General features: G+C 42.5%; 1 protein-coding gene across 4 annotated transcripts in view; it reads right to left on the minus strand.

Moving 5' to 3' along the window:
- The window catches only part of LOC137384386 (CDP-diacylglycerol--glycerol-3-phosphate 3-phosphatidyltransferase, mitochondrial), an 87,164-nt gene that overhangs the window by 37,123 nt on the left and 31,459 nt on the right, over window positions 1-18,582 (minus strand). For 2 of the 4 annotated variants that reach the window (XM_068058354.1, XM_068058356.1), the window contains exon 7: window positions 15,279-15,806. In XM_068058354.1, the coding sequence (XP_067914455.1) occupies window positions 15,279-15,806 (528 nt within the window). Of the gene's footprint in view, window positions 1-8,044; window positions 11,456-15,278; window positions 15,807-18,582 lie in introns of those variants that run through there. The other 2 variants (XR_010977578.1, XM_068058355.1) reach the window with 2 other exon arrangements.

Raw genomic sequence — 18,582 nt, forward strand, 5'->3', positions numbered from 1 at the left:
TGGGGGAGAGTTGGAGAGGGTGGGGGGGAGAGTTGGAGAGGGTGGGGGGGAGAGTTGGAGAGGGTGGGGGGGTTTGGGAGAGGGGGAGGAGTGGGAGTGGGAGGGGGGGGGAATGGGAAAGGGAGGAGGGGGGAGTGGGAGTCAGAGGGAGGGGGGAGTGGGAAGTGGGAGACAGAGAGACAGACAGAGAGGGGAGAGAAGGAGGGGGAGAGTCATAGAGTCTTACATATGACAGAGAAGGAGATCATTCGGCCCATCAAGTCCATGCCAGCCCTCCACAGAGATATGTCATCAGTCCCATTCCTGGCTCGATCCCCGTAACCCTGCAAGTCTAATGTTCTCAGGTGGCCATCCAACGTCCTCTTGAAGTCAATGATTATCTCCACTTCCACCTCCTTTGTGGGCAGCGGGTTCCAGGTCATTACCAACTGCTGTGTCAAAAGTGTTTGCTCATATTCCCCCCGCATCTTTTGCACAAAACTTTCAATCTGTGTCCCCTAGTCCTGGGGCAGGGGGTGGGAGGCGGTGTCAAGAAGAGAGAATGAGACACACACACACAGCACAGGGACAGGTGTGGAAAGAGAGATCAAGGTCTTTCCTGTCAGATGGACATCTATCCAGAATATTTTGCATCGCTACATCAAGTATGCGGGCAGAGATTGTGGCCACAAATTCCCAGCTTCTGACCTGCTCTTGTAGCCACAGTATGCTGCTCCAGTGGCCAGCTGAGACTTGGACTCTGCTGCTACAAAGCAAGCTAACAGGAAAAGCCATGAGGTTTATTCCCTGCTGCCAGATGAGAGTTCATCCAATTATGAATTGACAAAAAACGCTATCCTTGGGGCATGAGTTAGTACCGGAAGCCTATCGCCAAATGTTTAGAACCCTCAAGAAGCAAGCTGATCAAACTCACCTGGAGTTTGAGAGAAATAAGCAGCTGGCTTTTAACAATGGCTGAAGGCTCTTAAAGTACAGCCCAGCTCTGAAAATCTCAGAGAGGTAATTTTGCTGGAGGAATTAAAAACTCTCTCCCACTCTCCATTTGTACACATGTAGAGGAACAGGAAGTTCATAGAACCCGACAAGCCGCAGTCTGGCCAATGAGTTTACTTTAATCAAAAAGTCGGATCCCAGGGGAAAACCTTTCCTAGTCACTCCCACAAATCTGAAAAGGACAAAGAGTGGGAAAGTGATGAGAAGCCCAAACAGTCCTGAGAGAGAAGGAAGCAGGAGTCACAGGGGGCCAAAAAGGAAGGTGCTGTGAGCAAGAGCGAGACCTGGAAACCTGTGTGCTTCCATTGCAATGAAGCAGGACATTTAAAAGCTGACTGCTGGAAACGAAAGGGGAAAACCTGTAGGGTTAATCAGGGCACACCCGCTCAGTGAAGAAGGGACCCTGAAGGAAAGCACAGCAGAACAAGCTGTGGCTTTAACTGCAGTAGCAGTAAGACCCAGGAAGCCTACTGCTGCGGGTGCAGGAAAATTTAAATAGGATTCCTGAAGGTTATCAGGATTTTGTGTCTGAAGGGAGAGCAACCCCATACCTCTCGAGTTGGGCAAGCAAGCCCACAGTATTCCTCAGGGACACAGGGGCCACGAGAGCCCTTTCCCCCAGAGAGTGCAGTTAGCACCAGAATGCTGGTGAATGGTATTGGAGGGCAGAGTACGCCTGTACCTTTACAACAGATGCACTTTAGTGCGACATAGTTTCAGGACCGGTGACTGTAGGGATTGTCCCTAGTTTGCCTGTGGACGGAGTTGACCTGCTCCAAGGTAATGATCTGGCAGGGACGAAGGTGATAGTTTCCCCGGTAGTGAAAGAGACACCACAGGAGGCCAGAGAGACAGGGCAGTGGCAGGAGATGATCCACTGCAGTTTCCCTGACTATGTAATGAATCAGGCCATGATCAAACCAGCTCCTGCAGAGGAGATTGAATTAGCACTGCAGACAGGTGACCATGAGGTCTGTCTGTCCGAGACTTTCTTGGAAAGTTAGGATACCCAGGGAATGAATTAAATGGATCTTCCCTAGCTGAGGCTCAGCGAGCTGACCAGTATTGAGTGTTAGCACAGGCTGCCCAGTCTGAAATTGAAGCAGAGGGAGTCCCAGATTGCTACTATCTAAAGAATGAGGTACTGATGAGGAAATTGAGTTCCCCTCGGAGAGCTGAGAGCAAGGAGTAAGTAGACAGTGGTTCACCAGTTAGTGGTGCCGCAGAGGTACCAGAAAGAAATATTAGAATGACCCATGAGATTACAGTGGCTGTACCTGTCAGTATATGAAAAACCAAAGCCTGCATTAGACAGCGATTGACTAGGCAAAACTTCACAAAGATGTGGTGGAGTACTATAGGAGTTGCCACATGTGCCAGGTTGAGGGGAAGTCCCAACCAAGTGAAATCTGCACCCCTAAGTCCCGTATCGGTGTTTGGAGGACCCTCCAACAGAGGCTAGTGAAATGTGAGGGACACTGCCGAGGAGAAAAAGGGACAGAAAAGCACAAGGCTGGCAAAAAGTTAGAGAGGAAAGGGTGAAAAAGGGTTAAAGGTATTTCTGGAAGATTCTTAAATAGAAACGCCTACTGTCCGGTCAGCCAACCCCAAAATGTTTGAAATGTTAGACCCCACATCCTCCTAATCAAATGCAGACACCAGAAGCACCCCACCAGAGTTGCTAACAGCATTTACAGGAACCTGCAGAAACAAAGAAAGTCCTGAAGAGGGCAGAGAAACCATGAGGGTGATGCCTCACCTAGTTGAAGTGCTTCAGGGAGTGCAGTAGAATCTGGACAAATACCTGCAAGCAGGAGTGTCCCAGAGGACAAAGGGAAGATTAACAAGAAATCTCCCCCACAGTCAGGAGAAAAGGGAACCAACAATCCCCTCAGGTGAAAAACCCTTGCATGACTCATCAAAGCACTGAGAGTTCAGAGTGGTTCCACTCACTGCTGACGCCCATAAACTGAACTCCAACCTAGGACTAATTAAATCTAATCCTCTTTCTGCATACCTCAACAGGAACAAAGACACCCTAGGCAGTCATGGAAATGTGCAAACTGAAAAAAAAACTTCCCCAAAAATCATGTTTATTGGGATGCCAAAAAGGGCAGTTTAAAGCAGCACTGCTACCAAGAAAAGACAGGCTGTAACAATTTTTAGGATTTCTGAATGAATAACAGAGATGCATGTGTACCTACTCTTCTCTCTAGCCTGTTAATGAAATGCTCTTTTAAAGATTGCATTTCATTCCGCTGGGTGTGGAGGTGTCATGAAGACCCCACCTGCCAAGAATGAGGCATATTAATTTTGTCATATGAACATTAATTTTAAACTGTTACTGGAAGGAAACGATGGCTTCTTTAAAGAGATCAGCCGTGGCTGGAAAACATTTGCATATTAAAAGACAGTGCCTGGAGACAATAGAACGGCTCCCTGATCCAATTAACCCAAATGGATTTTGATCATTACACACTGAATGTGCAAGAAAGTCAGCATTCCAGGATGTCTGCTAAGATGGAGAATCCACAAATGCAAGAGTTTGTTAAAACAGCTAGTCACATGACTAACCTGCTGGCCCAGGTTTTGTTTGAACTGCTCACAGCACAATTTGGGTCAGATCGCAACTGAACTTAGAAGAAGTGAGCCTCTCTCCTGGCTGTCTCGCTCTTTCTCTCTCTCGAATCTCCGGATCCACTGAAGTCACTTAAACTTCGAGAGAGAAAAGACTCCTACATCGAAACAAGTTGTAAAGTGTGCACTAGGCTCCAATGGAACAGCAAGACTTACCAGCAATCAAAGACTCTACATTGGATTCAATGACCGTAAGAGGTGGTTGAGACACTGGATGGGCTAAACATTAATAAAGAGGAGGTATTTTAAAGGCTGGCTGTACTTAAAATTATTAAGTCATCAGGACCGGATCAGATGCATCCGAGGATACTGAGGAAAGTAAGGGTGGAAATTGCAGAGGCACTGTCCATAATCTTCCAATCCTCCTTAGATTCGGGGTGCTGCCAGAAGACTGGAGAATTGCAAATGTTATACCCTTGTTCAAAAAAATGGGCGTAAGGATAAATCCAGGAACTACAGGCAAGACAGCTTAACCTCAGTGTTGGGAAAGCTTTCAGAAGCAATAATCCAGGACAAAATTAATACTCACTTGGACAAATGTGGATTAATTAAGAAAAGCCAGCACGGATTTGTTAATGGCAAATTATGTGTAACTAACATTTGAATTTTTCTATGAAGTAACAGAGAGGATTGATGAGGTTAATGTAGTTGATGTGATGTACATAGACTTCCAAAAGGGGTTTGATAAAGTGCCACATAACAGGCTTGTCAGCAAAGTTGAGGGCCATGGAATAAAAGGGACCGTGGCAGCACGGATACAAAGTTGGCTGAGTGACAGGAAACCGAGAGTAGTGGCGAATGGTTGTTTTTCGGAATGAAGGAAGGTATATAGTAGGGCTCCCCAAGGGTCGATATTATGACCATTGCTTTTCTTAAATCTACATTAGTGACTTAGACTTGGATATACAGCGTATAATTTCAAAATCTGCAGACGATGCAAAAATTGAAAGTATTGTGAACTCTGAGGAGTATGGTGATAGATTTCAAGAGAACATAGACAGGCTGGTGGAATGGGCAAAAATGTAGCAGATTAAATTTAATGCCGAGAGATGTGATGTCATACATTTTGGTCGAAAGAACAAGGAAAGACAATATAAAAGATACAATTCTAAAGGGGGCGCAGGAGCAGAGGGACCTGGAGGTATATGTGCACAAATCATTGAAAGTAAGACAGGTTGAGCAAGTGAAGTATACAGAATCCTGGGCTTTGGTGAACCTTTATATAACACTGGTTCGGCCTCAACAGCATTATTGTGTCCAATTCTGGGCACCACACTTTCGGAAGGATGTAAAGACATTGGAAAGGGTGCAGAAAAGATTCAAGAGAATGGTTCCAGGGATGAAGGAATTCAGTTACAAGGACAGGCTGGTGAATCTGGGGCTGTGCTCTTTAGAGAAGTGAAGGTTGAGAGGAGATTTGATAGAGATGTTCAAAATCATGAGGGGTCTGGACAGAGTTGATAGGAAAAAAACTGTCCCACTGGCAGAAGGGTCAAGAACTGAAGCACACTGATTTAAAGTAGTTGGCAAAAGAATCGCAGGAAAAACTTTTTTTACGCAGCAAGTGGTCAGGATCTGGAATGCACTGCCTGAGAGTGTGGTGGAGGGAGGCAGTTGCAATCAGGAATTTCACTAGGGAATTGGATAATTATCTAAAGAGAAAATATTTGCAGGGCTACAGGGAAAAGGCAGGAGAGTGGGACTTACCGAAAGCTAGCATGGACACGATGGGCCAAATGGCCTCCATTTGTGCTGTAACCGTTCTATAATTCTATAAAAGAGGCCAGGAAAGACTGTCCTCTTCACAGTCATCAGAATACACAGACAATCTCATGTGGACCAGTGAAAGGTAAGCCATCCCACCCAGGGAAGAAGGTCCTGAAATTCCCCCAACTCCAACTAACGATACCATTCCTCCAAAAATGTAAAAGACCAACCCAACCTCACCATGGCCAATCTCAAGATTGTCTCTCTGAATGCAAAGACTCAACCCCCAATTAAATGGAACAAAATCTGATCAACCTCAGTAAAGAATAGGCAAAGTGGCATTTCTACAGGATACCCACCTTACCCTCTCCTGAGTGTGCCAAACAATGGTAGCCTCTTAATTAACAGCAGAGCAGAAGCCACTGATGAGAAAGGACCACCCTTCACCAACCCTGCCACAGATGATCTCTGAATTGTGACAAAGGATTAAAAAGACGGCATGTTCAGTATGTATCCATAAATGCAGACTTCTCCTTCGCTCTCTACAGCAATATTTCTTTCAATCCTTCTTTGTCCCTCCCACCAGCACCACCACACATGGAGGACAATCTATACTGCACCTCCATCTTCAGTTGGACTCACATCCAGATGAGCGGCACTTAAGGCAAGCAGCTAGAACAATTCAAAATTGATAAAACACCCTAAACCTAACTAATGTACAGTGAGCCAAACTATCCAACTCTTAAACAAGGGACACATTTTCCAAAAAACTTTATCCTCAAATAAACATTTACAAGAATGTTGCCAAAGCTTGGAAATTGCATCCATGAGGAAATATTGCACAGGCTAGGATTATTTTCCTTGGAACAGAGGAGGCTAAGGGGTGACTTAATTGAGGTGTACAAAATTATAAGGGGCCTAGATAGGGAAGACAGGAAGGACCGGTTTCTCCTAATGGAGAGGTCAATTACCTGGGGGCACAGATTTAAGGTGATTGGTACAGGATTAGAGGGGACATGAGGCAACACTTTTTCTTCCAGAGGGTGGTGGGTGTCTGGAATTCACTGCCCAGATCAGTGGTGGAGGCAGAAACCCTCAACTCATTTAAAAGGTACCTGCACCTGCAACTGAAGTGCTGTAACCTGCAAGGCTACTGACCAGGTGCTGGAAGGTGGGATTAGATTGGGCGGCTAATTTTTTCAGCTGGCGCAGACATGATGGGATGAATGGCCTCTTTCTATGCCGTAACGTTTCTATGGTTCTAATCACAACTGATTTGAATCATGGGTTGCAATACATGACCATTAGCCATCCCTGAAAGTGCATCAGTCATTCTTCAGCTCACATTCACCAACCTACCAACCATTTTGGCACTGGTGCCTGAACCCCATATTCTTTGATGACCTACTGCTTCTGGATAGCCAGAAATGGGAGACCCAACACCGCGCCAATGTTGTTCCGGGAAATCTCTAGGCCATATCATCATTGTCTCCACTACCAAGAATCACAGGGAAAATGCAGAGATACCCGGAGCAAAAAATAGCGAAGCCAAATACAAAACAGACAGCAGAAAACAACGAGAGCACTCCGATTCAAAGCAGCCCATCATTGTCAGTGGCAGCAAACCTTCTCGAGTCCTACAACCCTCCTTCAACTCTGGCCTTTTGTGCACCCCAATTCCTTCACCCCACCACTGGGGCCGTGCCTTCTTAGGCCCTAAGCTCTGGAATACCCGCCATAATCCTCTGTGCCTCTCTTTTAAGATGCTCCTTAAAACCTACCTCCTGTCACTAATGTCTCTTTTGGTTCGTGTCAATTTATGCCTGACTGCAATCGTGTGAATTGGGACTTTGTACGACATTTAATGGCGCAGTATAAATGCAAGTTGACATTACTATAGGTGATTCCAATACTTTCAGTAACAGTCAAGCTCATAGACATGATTGCGTTTGCTAAAATTTTCCTGTTAATATGGCCTATCACACAGAACCATTTCCGGCCATTCATTTGCTGCTGCAAGTTTCAGAATTTCCATAAGCTTTTAACAAGCTTCAGTATTTTACAACACTGACCTCAGACCTGTCTTGTACTTCTAATATCTCCTTTTGATCAAGAGTTTCCTCCCTTCTTTTTCCTTATGGAATTTGTTTTCCCCAGCTGAGATAACCTAAAGTTTATGCAAACTCACAGCCTTCAGTATATACACAATATATAGTTTACAATTTTCATTCTTTTCTCTCTCAGCACCACACACCTCTACTAAAAATTCTGCACAGTAAATGCAGTCCTATATACATTTCCTTGGTATTTAAACTTCCAAAAATAAATTTAATGGACTAAAGATATTTGTGGCATACTAGACTATATTGTGTTCTCTTCATACAATGAACCCTATGACTAGAATTACAAAATGTCAGTATTGTGGTGATATCCTAACTCTTCAGAGATGAAATACCTTCCAGCTATTTCTGGGAGCTACAGGAAGCAAACAGCAGTTCCCAGAAATCACCTCAGAATGTAAACATTGAAAACATTCTGGACTGGTCCTTCATCTATCCTCGAGCAACACTGAAAAGTATTCCATTTGTGGAACAGCAACAATATGTGAGCGAAGGCAACACATGAAAGGTAGATCTATAAAAGAGACATCACAAGTTGTAAACATATATATTAAAAGACAACAGAAAACATTTAATGCTATGCAAGGACAAAAATACAGGCAACAGAATAATGCCAATAAAATTAGAGAATTTTCCATCAGTACAACACCCAGAACTAACTTTGTTCATCTGCATCGGATAAAATAATGGTAAGAAAAACTGCACCTTCAAATTATTTAGAAATCTTGTAGCACCACTGAGGATCTGAATTCCTAAATATTAAAAAAGAGTGAGTTGAAAATCATACTTTGTGTTATGCGAGTGCTTCTATTTTAAAAAAAATGTTTTTAAAGGACGCATATTTAAATTGTGGAAATGGATTCATTTGGAAGTCTGAAGAAATGCTGGACTTTGTTTTTTCCACTGGGGTCGTTGAAAAAGGACACCTGACTGTGAAAACAATTACTGGAAGCATCAAGGAGTGCCATAAACAACCTGTACTGGAGATCACCTGCCTTAAGATAAATAAACAACAGGAACCATGGACTAAGGGGAGATGTTTACAGGGAAGTCACATGTCAATGTTTATGGCGGTCAGGAGGTTGACTTTCAGTTTGCGGTTTGGATATTGTTTACAGTTCAGTTGGAGTGTGAATGGTTTTGAAAACAGTTGAATATCAACCTGCCAAGGAATAAACCCCCACTTCATCTTTCCTGCATCTCTCTAAGAGAGCCTGAGAGGTCCAGTGTGTTCGCTCCTCTTTCCTCCAGTCTTTGAAAAACCCGGCAAAACCAGAGTGTGATAACGGAAACCCTGGGAAGCTGACCAGATTAATTCTCAACATCTCCAGCAAAGAACTGCTCCAGATAAGATCCCAGTGACCTGTCACAGTACACCAGACACCATCCACTGACATCCTTCCAAATCTTTCTTTTCCTTCAAGAATTAGCAAGTGTTTGGCCAAAGTATTTTTTTTTCTTTTTTTTTGTAACAGAGCTCTGCAGAGAGAATTTCTTTATTTTTTTCAGTGTGTGTGAGTTTGTGTGTGGGGAATTTAAAAAGGGAACTTTCATATTTCAACCTGTGTGTTAATGCTTTGCTTCGTTACTGGATAAGTCTTTTTTTTTTATTTGTTCATGCGATATGGGTATCAATGGCTAGGCCAGCATTTATTGCCCATCCCTAATTACCCTTGAACAGATTGGCTTGTTAGGCCAGACAGCATTTAAGAGTCAAACACATTGCTGTGGATCTGGAGTCGCATGTAGGCCAGGCCAAGTAAGGATGGCAGAACCAGATGGATTTTTACAACAATTGACAATGGTATCACGGTCACCGTTAGATTAGAGTTTAATTCCAGATTTATTAATTGAATTGAAATTTCACCATCCGCATGGTGGGATTCGAACCCAGGTCTCCAGAGCATTAGCCTGGGGCTCTGGGTTACTAGTCTAATGATAATACCACTACTATACCACTTCCCTTATAATAAACTGATAATTTTGTCATTTATTAAAGAAACCTGGTTGGTGTATTTTATTCTGGGATAAAGAGTAGAGCATATAATTGACTGCATCGATAACTGGGTAAACATTCAAATATATGTTGCAATCTGTGGAGAAGTGGAACTAGAAACAACAGTGCACTCCTCCTGCCTCAGTCGTAACAGTGTGAATAATTCAGCAGGTTCTGAATTGAAACATTAGGTATCTAATATATTTAAAAACTTAACATTGAATATCCAAGAGAAGATATATAACCAGAAAATCTTCTAAACTAAGCAGTTTTCAAAATGGATCAAACACATTAAAGGTTTGTCCTAAGTTTTCCTCAACAATAAGAGCCATTATATTTATTTTAAGAAGGAATTTCTAATGCATTTAAATATCTAATTGAGCATAACCGCTGCAATTTAGAAACTGCTTCACTTCATATTGATAAAAAGACGATAATATCCGTATATAAAATGCAAACCTAAAAACTGGACAATAAAATGATACTTTTACTGTCCCCTCGTGACATTTATTCTGACTAGAATTAAGCTGCTGCAATCAAAAGTCATAAAATCCCTTCTCCAAATCTTTTTATAAACACATCTAGGAGCTCCGTGTCTATTGTGCAAGTAAATAAGAGGCATTAAAATTTAGCTGGTGGCATAACAGAACTAACAAAAGACTTGGCATTAAATATTTCCTCAACCATCACTTATGGTAGTTCTGATTTTCTTTTGCACACAGAAAGTTTTTAATAGCGTTATAATTTTTTTTTAAACACCCTTTTGCTGAATCAGAAATGATTATTAAAATTATTTTAAAATCACAAGTAAACCACACAAATATATGCAATACGTAGTCATCACTCATTATTTTTGGCATCACTTGAAACACTGCCAGTGGCAGTGAAAAGGCCATACAATGCCTAAGGCCAAACAATATTTGCATTTCCCATCAGCTCCCTCTAGGTGTTTGTACTGTAAATGTTTCCCTTTATGAACACGTATTCATCAAGAACAGGAATGACAGTGTTGGGAAATTCATAGATTTCCCATTGGCAAATAGAAGTAGCTTCAGTCTCAGGGCAGATGTTTTAATGCATTAACAAAGCTCATCCCCAATTCCAGAAAAAATAGTCACCTGTTACTGCATCACAATATTTTTTGTGATGGCTTTGGATCTGCCCTGGTTATACTGAAGGGTGGATTTCAGAGCACTGGTAGTAAAGGAAAAACAACTGCACATACAACTGTGTAAAACTAGGCTTGCTACTTTACGTTTTGGGGCATGGACCCTCCCATTACCTACCAGTATGTACGTAGCTAGTGCTTAATGACTAAATTCTCAGCTCACGCAAACCCCAAAAAGTTGGCAGCACCTGATGTGTGATGATGGTCTTCCAGGAGTCTCCCTGGCTGTGGTCCAATCAGTGCAAATTGAATACAAAGATACCCTAAAAATCAAGGAATCACAAGCGCATTTCCATTGAACAATATGGCATTTTCTAATAATGTTATGTGATGTTTCGGACTGTAAATACCATCCCTCCTTGGGATGATCAATTAACATCTCAAACCCCCAACAACCCCCTCGATATAGGCTGAAAGAAAATTAGTCTTGGAGATCTAGCCCAGACAAATGTCCAGTTCTGATGAAACTGAATTGAAACACTCATTTTTTCTCTCCAGAGCTGATCTACTGAATGTTTCCAGCATTTTCTGTTTTTATTCCCACTTTGAGCAGGACTTCTGCTGACAAACTACTTCTCAGGTATTAGCAGCTTAAATGCTGATCCCAGTAGTACCAAAGTATAAATTGTAAAAAATAATCCATAAGAGACAAAAATTCATCGCGCCACAACCGAATCCAAACAGTTATGCGAAGTAATAATTTTCCTAATTGTTGTACGTAAGCAGGATACTGTGTGGGACTTTCCACGAATGATGAATAAAACAAGTTCCTCCTTTTTTGGTTATGGATCAACAGCCCAGTTTCTGGTTTCAAATCTCCCGGAAAATCACTGCCTGCAACGCAATAGTGGCATTATTTATTTGGATCACGTCTCAGGTGGATGTAAAAGATTCCAGCATCGTTACTGGTGATAATTACATTGCTGTTTGTAGGATCTTGCTGTGCACTAAATGGCTGCATGTTTTCTACATTGCAACAACTTGCATCTATATAATGCCTTTAATGTAATAAAACGTCCCAAGGTGCTGCACAGGGGCATTATAAAACAAAATACAACACCGAGCCACATTAGATGATGTTAGGGCAGATAGCCAAAAGCTTAGTCAAATAGGCAGGTTTTAAAGAGTGTCTTAAAAGAGGAAAGTGAGGTAGAAAGGTGGAGAAGTGTGGAGTGGGTATTCCATCCAGAGCTTATGGCACAGGCAACTGAAGGCACGAGTAGCAATGCTAGAGTGATTAAAATCAGGGATGCTCAAGAGGCCAGAATTAGAGGGGCGCAGATATCTCGGAGGGTTGTGGGGCTGGAGGAGATTTCAGAGATAGGGAAGGGCGAGGCCATGGAGGGATTTGAAAACAAGGATGAGAATTTTAAAATTAAGACATTGCCTGATTAGGAGCCAATCTAAGTCAGGGAGCACAGGAGTGATAGGGGAACAGGTCTTGGTGAGAGTTAAGATATGGGCAAAGTTTTGGATGACCACAGGTTTACGAAGGATAGGATGTGGGAGACCAGCCAGGAGCACATTAGTCTTTCTTTTCTTAGTTTTGGTTAAGATTCAATAATTTCCATTTTGCTTTTGATTCTGCACACCATCATTGTAATTCATTTTTCCTATATAATTTGTTGGGATGGGGGCAACACTGGTAAGGCATTATTTATTGCCAGTCCCTACTTGAGGACAGTAAGAGTCAACTATAGTGTGGGACTTGTCACGCTCATGGGAAGTGTAGCGATGGAAATACAAAATAAAGCAGAGTTGTTAAAAAAAAGAAAAACTTAAAAAGGTTGGTACACTTGACTTCAACAAAATGGAGGACAAAGTCACATAGCACATACCTTCCCCTACACTGAAACACACATTCATGGCTGCTAGAACTGAAACTCGTTAACCCCGTCTGCATTAAAATTAAATAGCTCATCACACGCGAATGTGAGTTATCCACAAAAGGAGCCAAAACAAAGGCATTAGCTGATGCTCCGTCTCCAGCTATTGTCACTACAATAAAATGCGAACACCCACGTCTCATCAAAATGGGCTGAGACCAAAAGCCTTAGAACCATTACAGGCAGTTATTTTTCTGACTTGGTTCAACTGATATTCAGTCGGGACCCTCAGAACACTACCAACTTCAACAAAATTCAGAGGCTACCTTTACCATGCAATCATATAAACCGCCAAATACCTTTTAAGCAGGAAGATAAGCAACAAAGCACATACTGAACCAACACACATCACATCAGTTGGGAGATGCAGGTTTAATACACAAGGCTGCCGGAGGGACACGATGTTCAAATCTCTGGACAAGGGCAGGAAAAATGTACCCAACGTGGCCCTCATCCTGATGACCACCTTCGTGTGCGGCTGCATCAAACTGTGTGTAGACCTCCAGTACGCAAACTCCAAGTGTCACTACGTGCTGAGGTTCTATCTGTCCCCGGTGTTGTGAAGGATGGGCTTGGCTACATTGCCGCGGAACGCTCCATGCAGTTGGGCCGTGCCGTACCACCTATCCTTCGTGGAGCAGTTTCTGCGGGAAAACACCTTTGACCACCGGTCCATCAGGCAGTGGTCTGCACGGAATGTCCTCAAGGTCCTACGGGAAAAGGAGACGGTGGACCCTGTCGGATGGTTCCCCGAGCAGACCGTCAAAGTCATTTGGCGGAATGCCTCATCACCAGAACTTTCAAGCAAGCACCAAGACGTAGCTTGGCTGGTGGTGAGAAGGGCCCTTCCCGTCAGATCCTTCATGCACACCCGAAGTCTCGCCCCCTCCGCACAGTGCCCCCGCGTCGGCTGTGGTGGGGAAGAGACGGTCGCCCACCTCCTCCTGGAATGTGTCTTCGCAAAGCAGGTGTGGAAAGAGATGCAGTGGTTTTTGTCGAGGTTCATCCCAAGCAGCTCTGTAACACAGGAGTCTGTGCTCTACGGGCTGTTCCCAGGGACGCACACCGAGACAAACATCAACTGCTGCTGGAGGACTATCAATTCGGTGAAAGACGCCCTTTGGTCTGCCCGAAACTTGCTGGTCTTCCAGCGCAAAGAGTTGTCCACGACCGAATGTTGCAGACTGGCACATTCCAAGGTCCAGGACTACGTGCTGAGGGATGCACTAAAGCTTGGGGCAGCCGCAGCAAAGGCTCAATGGGGAAAGACCACAGTGTAAGGACCCCCACCAAGCTGAACTGAGGGGCTGGATCCATGGGAAACCCCTCGAACTGTATCGTTGATATTTTCATTTGCTGTAAATGTGAAACTGTAATTGGCATGACAATAGTGAAATGGAAGGGTTGTGAAGAAACTCATGACAGTATTGAAGGAAACTGATCTCCCTTGCAATGTTTGTATTTTTTGGTGCTGTTTGAAACTGTTTGGCAATGTAATTTTTGCAGATTTTTATGAATAAAGTATATTTTGGAAATAAAAAAAAACACAAGGCTGCTGAGTTTCCAGTCAGAATGCTGGAACAGGTGCTGGTTCTCAAGGAAAAGCTGCTTTTCACAATACCTTAACCTAGCTTGCTTTAGGGGAGGGGGAGGAGCAAGGCCCCAATCGCCCAACTTCCATAGACAATAACAAATATAGTCAAAAGGGAGAACCACCGCCGCCGCCACTGCCATCACTACCACGAGTGCCCAGAGAACAGATCAACTGCTACAACCTTAGGGAAGACAACAGCATAGTGCTAATGTCACTGAACTAGTAACCTAAAGGCCCAGGCTAAAGCCCTGGGAACATGAGTTCAAATCCCACCATGGCAGCTGGTGGAATTTAAATTTAATTAATAAATTCAGTTAATTAATAAAAATTTGGAATGGAAAGCTAGTCTCAGTAATGGTGCCATGAAACTATCGATTTTGGTAAAAACCCATCTGGTTCACCAATGTCCTTTAGGGTAGGAAATCTGCCGCCCTTACCTATATGGCTCCATTGCAACATGGTTGCCTCTTAATTGCCTTCTGAAATGGCATAGCAAGCCACTCAGCTGTCAAGAGCAATTAAGAAATGGGCAACAAATGCTAGCTTTGCCAGCGACATTCGTATTCCATGAAAGAATAAAAAAAACACTTACAGGTAGCAGCAAGTTTGGTTAATTATGTTGCTCCTGTTTCAAGATCTTTCATGTCCCTTTTTCATTTTTCTTTCTTAAATGCTTACTTCTTGCTGAAAGAGGAAAATGGCTGGGATAGAGAGAATTTCCTGCTCTTCCACAAAATCCTCAGAAAAGGGCCTCAGTTTAATAACTTGTTCGAACAGCAACTATGATGATGCAGCACACGGTACTGTACATAACTGCCAGCATACATTACGTGCTCAAGTCCTGGATTGGAGCTTGAATTCACATCCATTGGGATAGAAGTGAACATGCTACCAACTGAGTCCAAGTTAATAGGACAAATGTTCAACAAGGTATACCAAAATCATGAAGTGATTCAACCACACAAATGGATCATAGGGTTAATTCTCCTCTTCAAATCTCCCATTCCCTCAGTTCAGCCCTTTAGTAAACTTCATAGTGAATTACAAGAAGATCATCTACCGGAAAAATCTAGGACACCTCCATACAGCAAATATAACAAACCAAACCAATACAAGCACACAAGTTTTTTTTAAAATCCGCTTTCAAAAGTATACTGTTCAAAAAACTACCACCCACCTTTTGCATGGAATGTCCAGCCTTTCCTGAAGTATTCGTGTAGTTTTATTCTATCTTGTAGTCCACTCTTGTACACTCTGCTGTAAAACTGTCTGGCAATGTAAACATAAGCAGAAGGAATGGCTCCTGCTACACCCTTAGCACCAAAGAAGCCATTCACCTCTGGTGAAGCTAGCAGTATCTGGTAATCTGCACTGGTACCCAAAATAAGATTCATATAGGCTTGAGTGAGGTTGAAATACCCTGAAGTCAAGTACATCTTAGAATCCACCTCAGTTTCAGTCATTAACGTTTCAGTCACTTGCTCATCTATTCTAATTTCAAATGGCCGCATTTGTATTATGGGATAAATCCAAGTATCTATGTGTCTCGGAGCTCTACCAATGTCATTGGGCGTTGCCAAATCTTCTTCAGAACTCTTCTCAGACAGGCCCTTTATATGGTTTCTGTACTGCTGTTTACTTCTTGCTTCATTCACCACGGCCACGATCCTCTTATTTGCTGCTGCACAGAAATCTGTTCGACTACCTGAAAAATAATTTCAATGGTGCACTTAAGTATTGCTGCTTCCTGTGATCAGGACAGATTTCAGTTTAATAAAAAGACATTTGAATGGTGTCAAAGTAAAGATTATAATACAAATGTGTGGATATTCACTACAAATAATAAACACTGTATAAAAAGGGATAAACTATAAACTAAAATTATTTCTAAGGATAGAATAACCATTGACCTTTCCAGCACTAAAAAAGTTAATTTTTCAAGAGGCTTGGCAAATATATATTTCCGTTCCTTCATGGTCATTAGGTCAAAATCTTCAAACTCCCAAACAAACTGCACTGCGGGGGTACCTTCATCACATGGACTGCAGCAGTTCTACAAGGTGGCTTACCACCACCTTCTCAAGGACAACTATGGGTGGGTAATAAATTCTGGTCATGCCAGTGATGCCCATATCCCCAGAATGAATTTTTTAAAAGTGACTACATTTCACAGCGAAAAACATAGTGTGCAACAAATGACAAGTACTATTCTGGAATAGTTTCTGATAACTCAGTGCAGAATACAACTGTATCTTGGTGCCTTTTCAATCATTTTAACCGCAGAGGAGTTTGAAGGCAATTCATATTGAAATTCTCCTTAAATCACAAATAATTTAGAGAGTTCATAACGGCTAGAATCCAGCTTCCAGCAGCAGATAGGGAGGGAGGGATGCGGTCAAGCTTACTAAGTCAACCATTGTAAATGTTGTCCTCAACGATGAAGAATAGGGAGTCATTATCTAGTTTCAGGTGCACTTGTGTGTTGGAGGAATGGCATCATGCATACACAAGATGAGGTGGTTTAATTAAGTCACCACCTAGCCAAGTGGGAGTCAACTCAATAGAAAGGGCTACTGGCCAACCCCTGGGCAGGGCGGCAGTGGGAGGCATAGCCTCAAATTCCTGTTCTAGAAACAGAATAAAACACCTCCATAGTCAGTCCAACAAAGCCTCCTTTCAGAAGAAAGCCTAAATTGCTGGTGAGATTTCAGAGGAAAATACACCCCAAGAAAAGTGAATGTATTTTAGCCTGCTCAGAGAATGAGTATGGTGCAAGTTACTGTTTGTCACGAGAAGAAAAACAAGACCAACACATATTTAGGTGGAAATTACTTCAGATATTTATCTATTTGTTCAGTTAACAATTGCAAACATTCATTCATCTCATTAAAGAATGTAGCCTTCCGACAAAGAATAACAGTTACCTGAGGGCATGTGCAAAGATCATGGTATTCAAGTCATATAACAAGGGGGTCCCAATGTTATGCCCCACCCAAGTTACACCATCAGATAACTAGATATCGGACAGTACAAGTGAACTACTGAATGAATGAAAATTGGGGAACACTTATGAGAATGACCAGCGTTACCGAACCGAACCCAATATTATATTTGTAACTGCCTTAAATGTCATGGAGTCCACGTCATGGAGTCATTACTGAAGGAGGCCGTTCAGCCAATCGAGTCCATGTACCCATTATTTCTGTCCTAAGGCACATCTTGGATTTGAGGGCATAGTCTGAAAAATTAGGGCCAGACCTTATAGGAGTGAAATTAGGAAGTAATTCTACACACAACGGGTGGCAGAAATTTGGAATTCTCTTCTGCAAATGCCAATTGATGCAAGATCAATCGTTAAATTTAAAACAGTGATTGATAGATTTTTGTTCACCAAAAGGTATTAAGGGATATGGGGGAAAGGCGGGTATATATAGAGTTAGGTCTCAGATCAGCCATGATCTCACTGAATGGTGGAACAGGCTCAAGGGGCTAAATGGCCCCCTCCTGTTCCTATGATTATTTTGTCTAAACACCTGGATGACAGACTACCAATAGTAATTGCAGAGAGGCAGGATAGGATTCATTTAAGGTGGGGTCAGGTGGTCAGCAGGAGATCGGTTAGCTAATAATTTACAATACCAAGGTAAGGGAAGCAACAAGTTTATACTGTAAGAGTGCTGATTGGTAGAGGTGTTGCCATGGAGAATGCACCAGTTTATGGTGACTGACAGTTAACTGCCAACCTTTGCCGAACTGGAAGCTACATATATTAATACATAGGGCCCTGTTCTATGCAGACAGAAAGGACATGTACACATACTGTGCCTGTTTCAGCTGAACAAAATAATTGACAGCCATTCGCTGGTTCATTCCTCAGGGCAATGCCTTGACCAGAGTCAAGCTGCCTTGTTTAAATTTCAAATAAAGCTTGGCAATTAACTGTCAGTCACCATAAACTGGTGCATGCTCCATGGCAACGCCTCTACCAATCAGCACTCTCTTCTCATATCGCATAAATTTGTTGCTTCCTTTACATTAGTATACTTACAAATTGTCCTAATGAGTGCAAGATGAAAAGCTTCGACTAAATGCTGCTGTTTTCAGCAATATTCAAGTTCTTACTACAAAACGACAATTAGTAATAAATGTGGAATTTTTTACTGACCGTGATGTAACGCTTTATAATCAAATAAATTATCCAAACATGTAATCATGTCCTTCTGGTATCACTCAAATACATTTTGCTGGTGATATCCATATCCCCAGTATAAGTATGTATAACCAGAATGAATAGTTACTTTAGCCCACATAAGATAGTGCAGAATTTTCACTGTGTTAAATGTACTCGTAAAATAATGCATTACCCTCAGATAGCTCAGGTACAGGTGTAAACACAACCAAAATGTTTATGCATCAGTAAAGGTACAGAGCAAACAAGATAGTTATCAATAGATGAAATGTTGATGCCATCAACTTCCTTG

Source organism: Heterodontus francisci, chromosome 26 (genome assembly GCF_036365525.1).
Source record: "Heterodontus francisci isolate sHetFra1 chromosome 26, sHetFra1.hap1, whole genome shotgun sequence".
Classification (NCBI taxonomy): Eukaryota; Metazoa; Chordata; class Chondrichthyes; order Heterodontiformes; family Heterodontidae; genus Heterodontus; species Heterodontus francisci.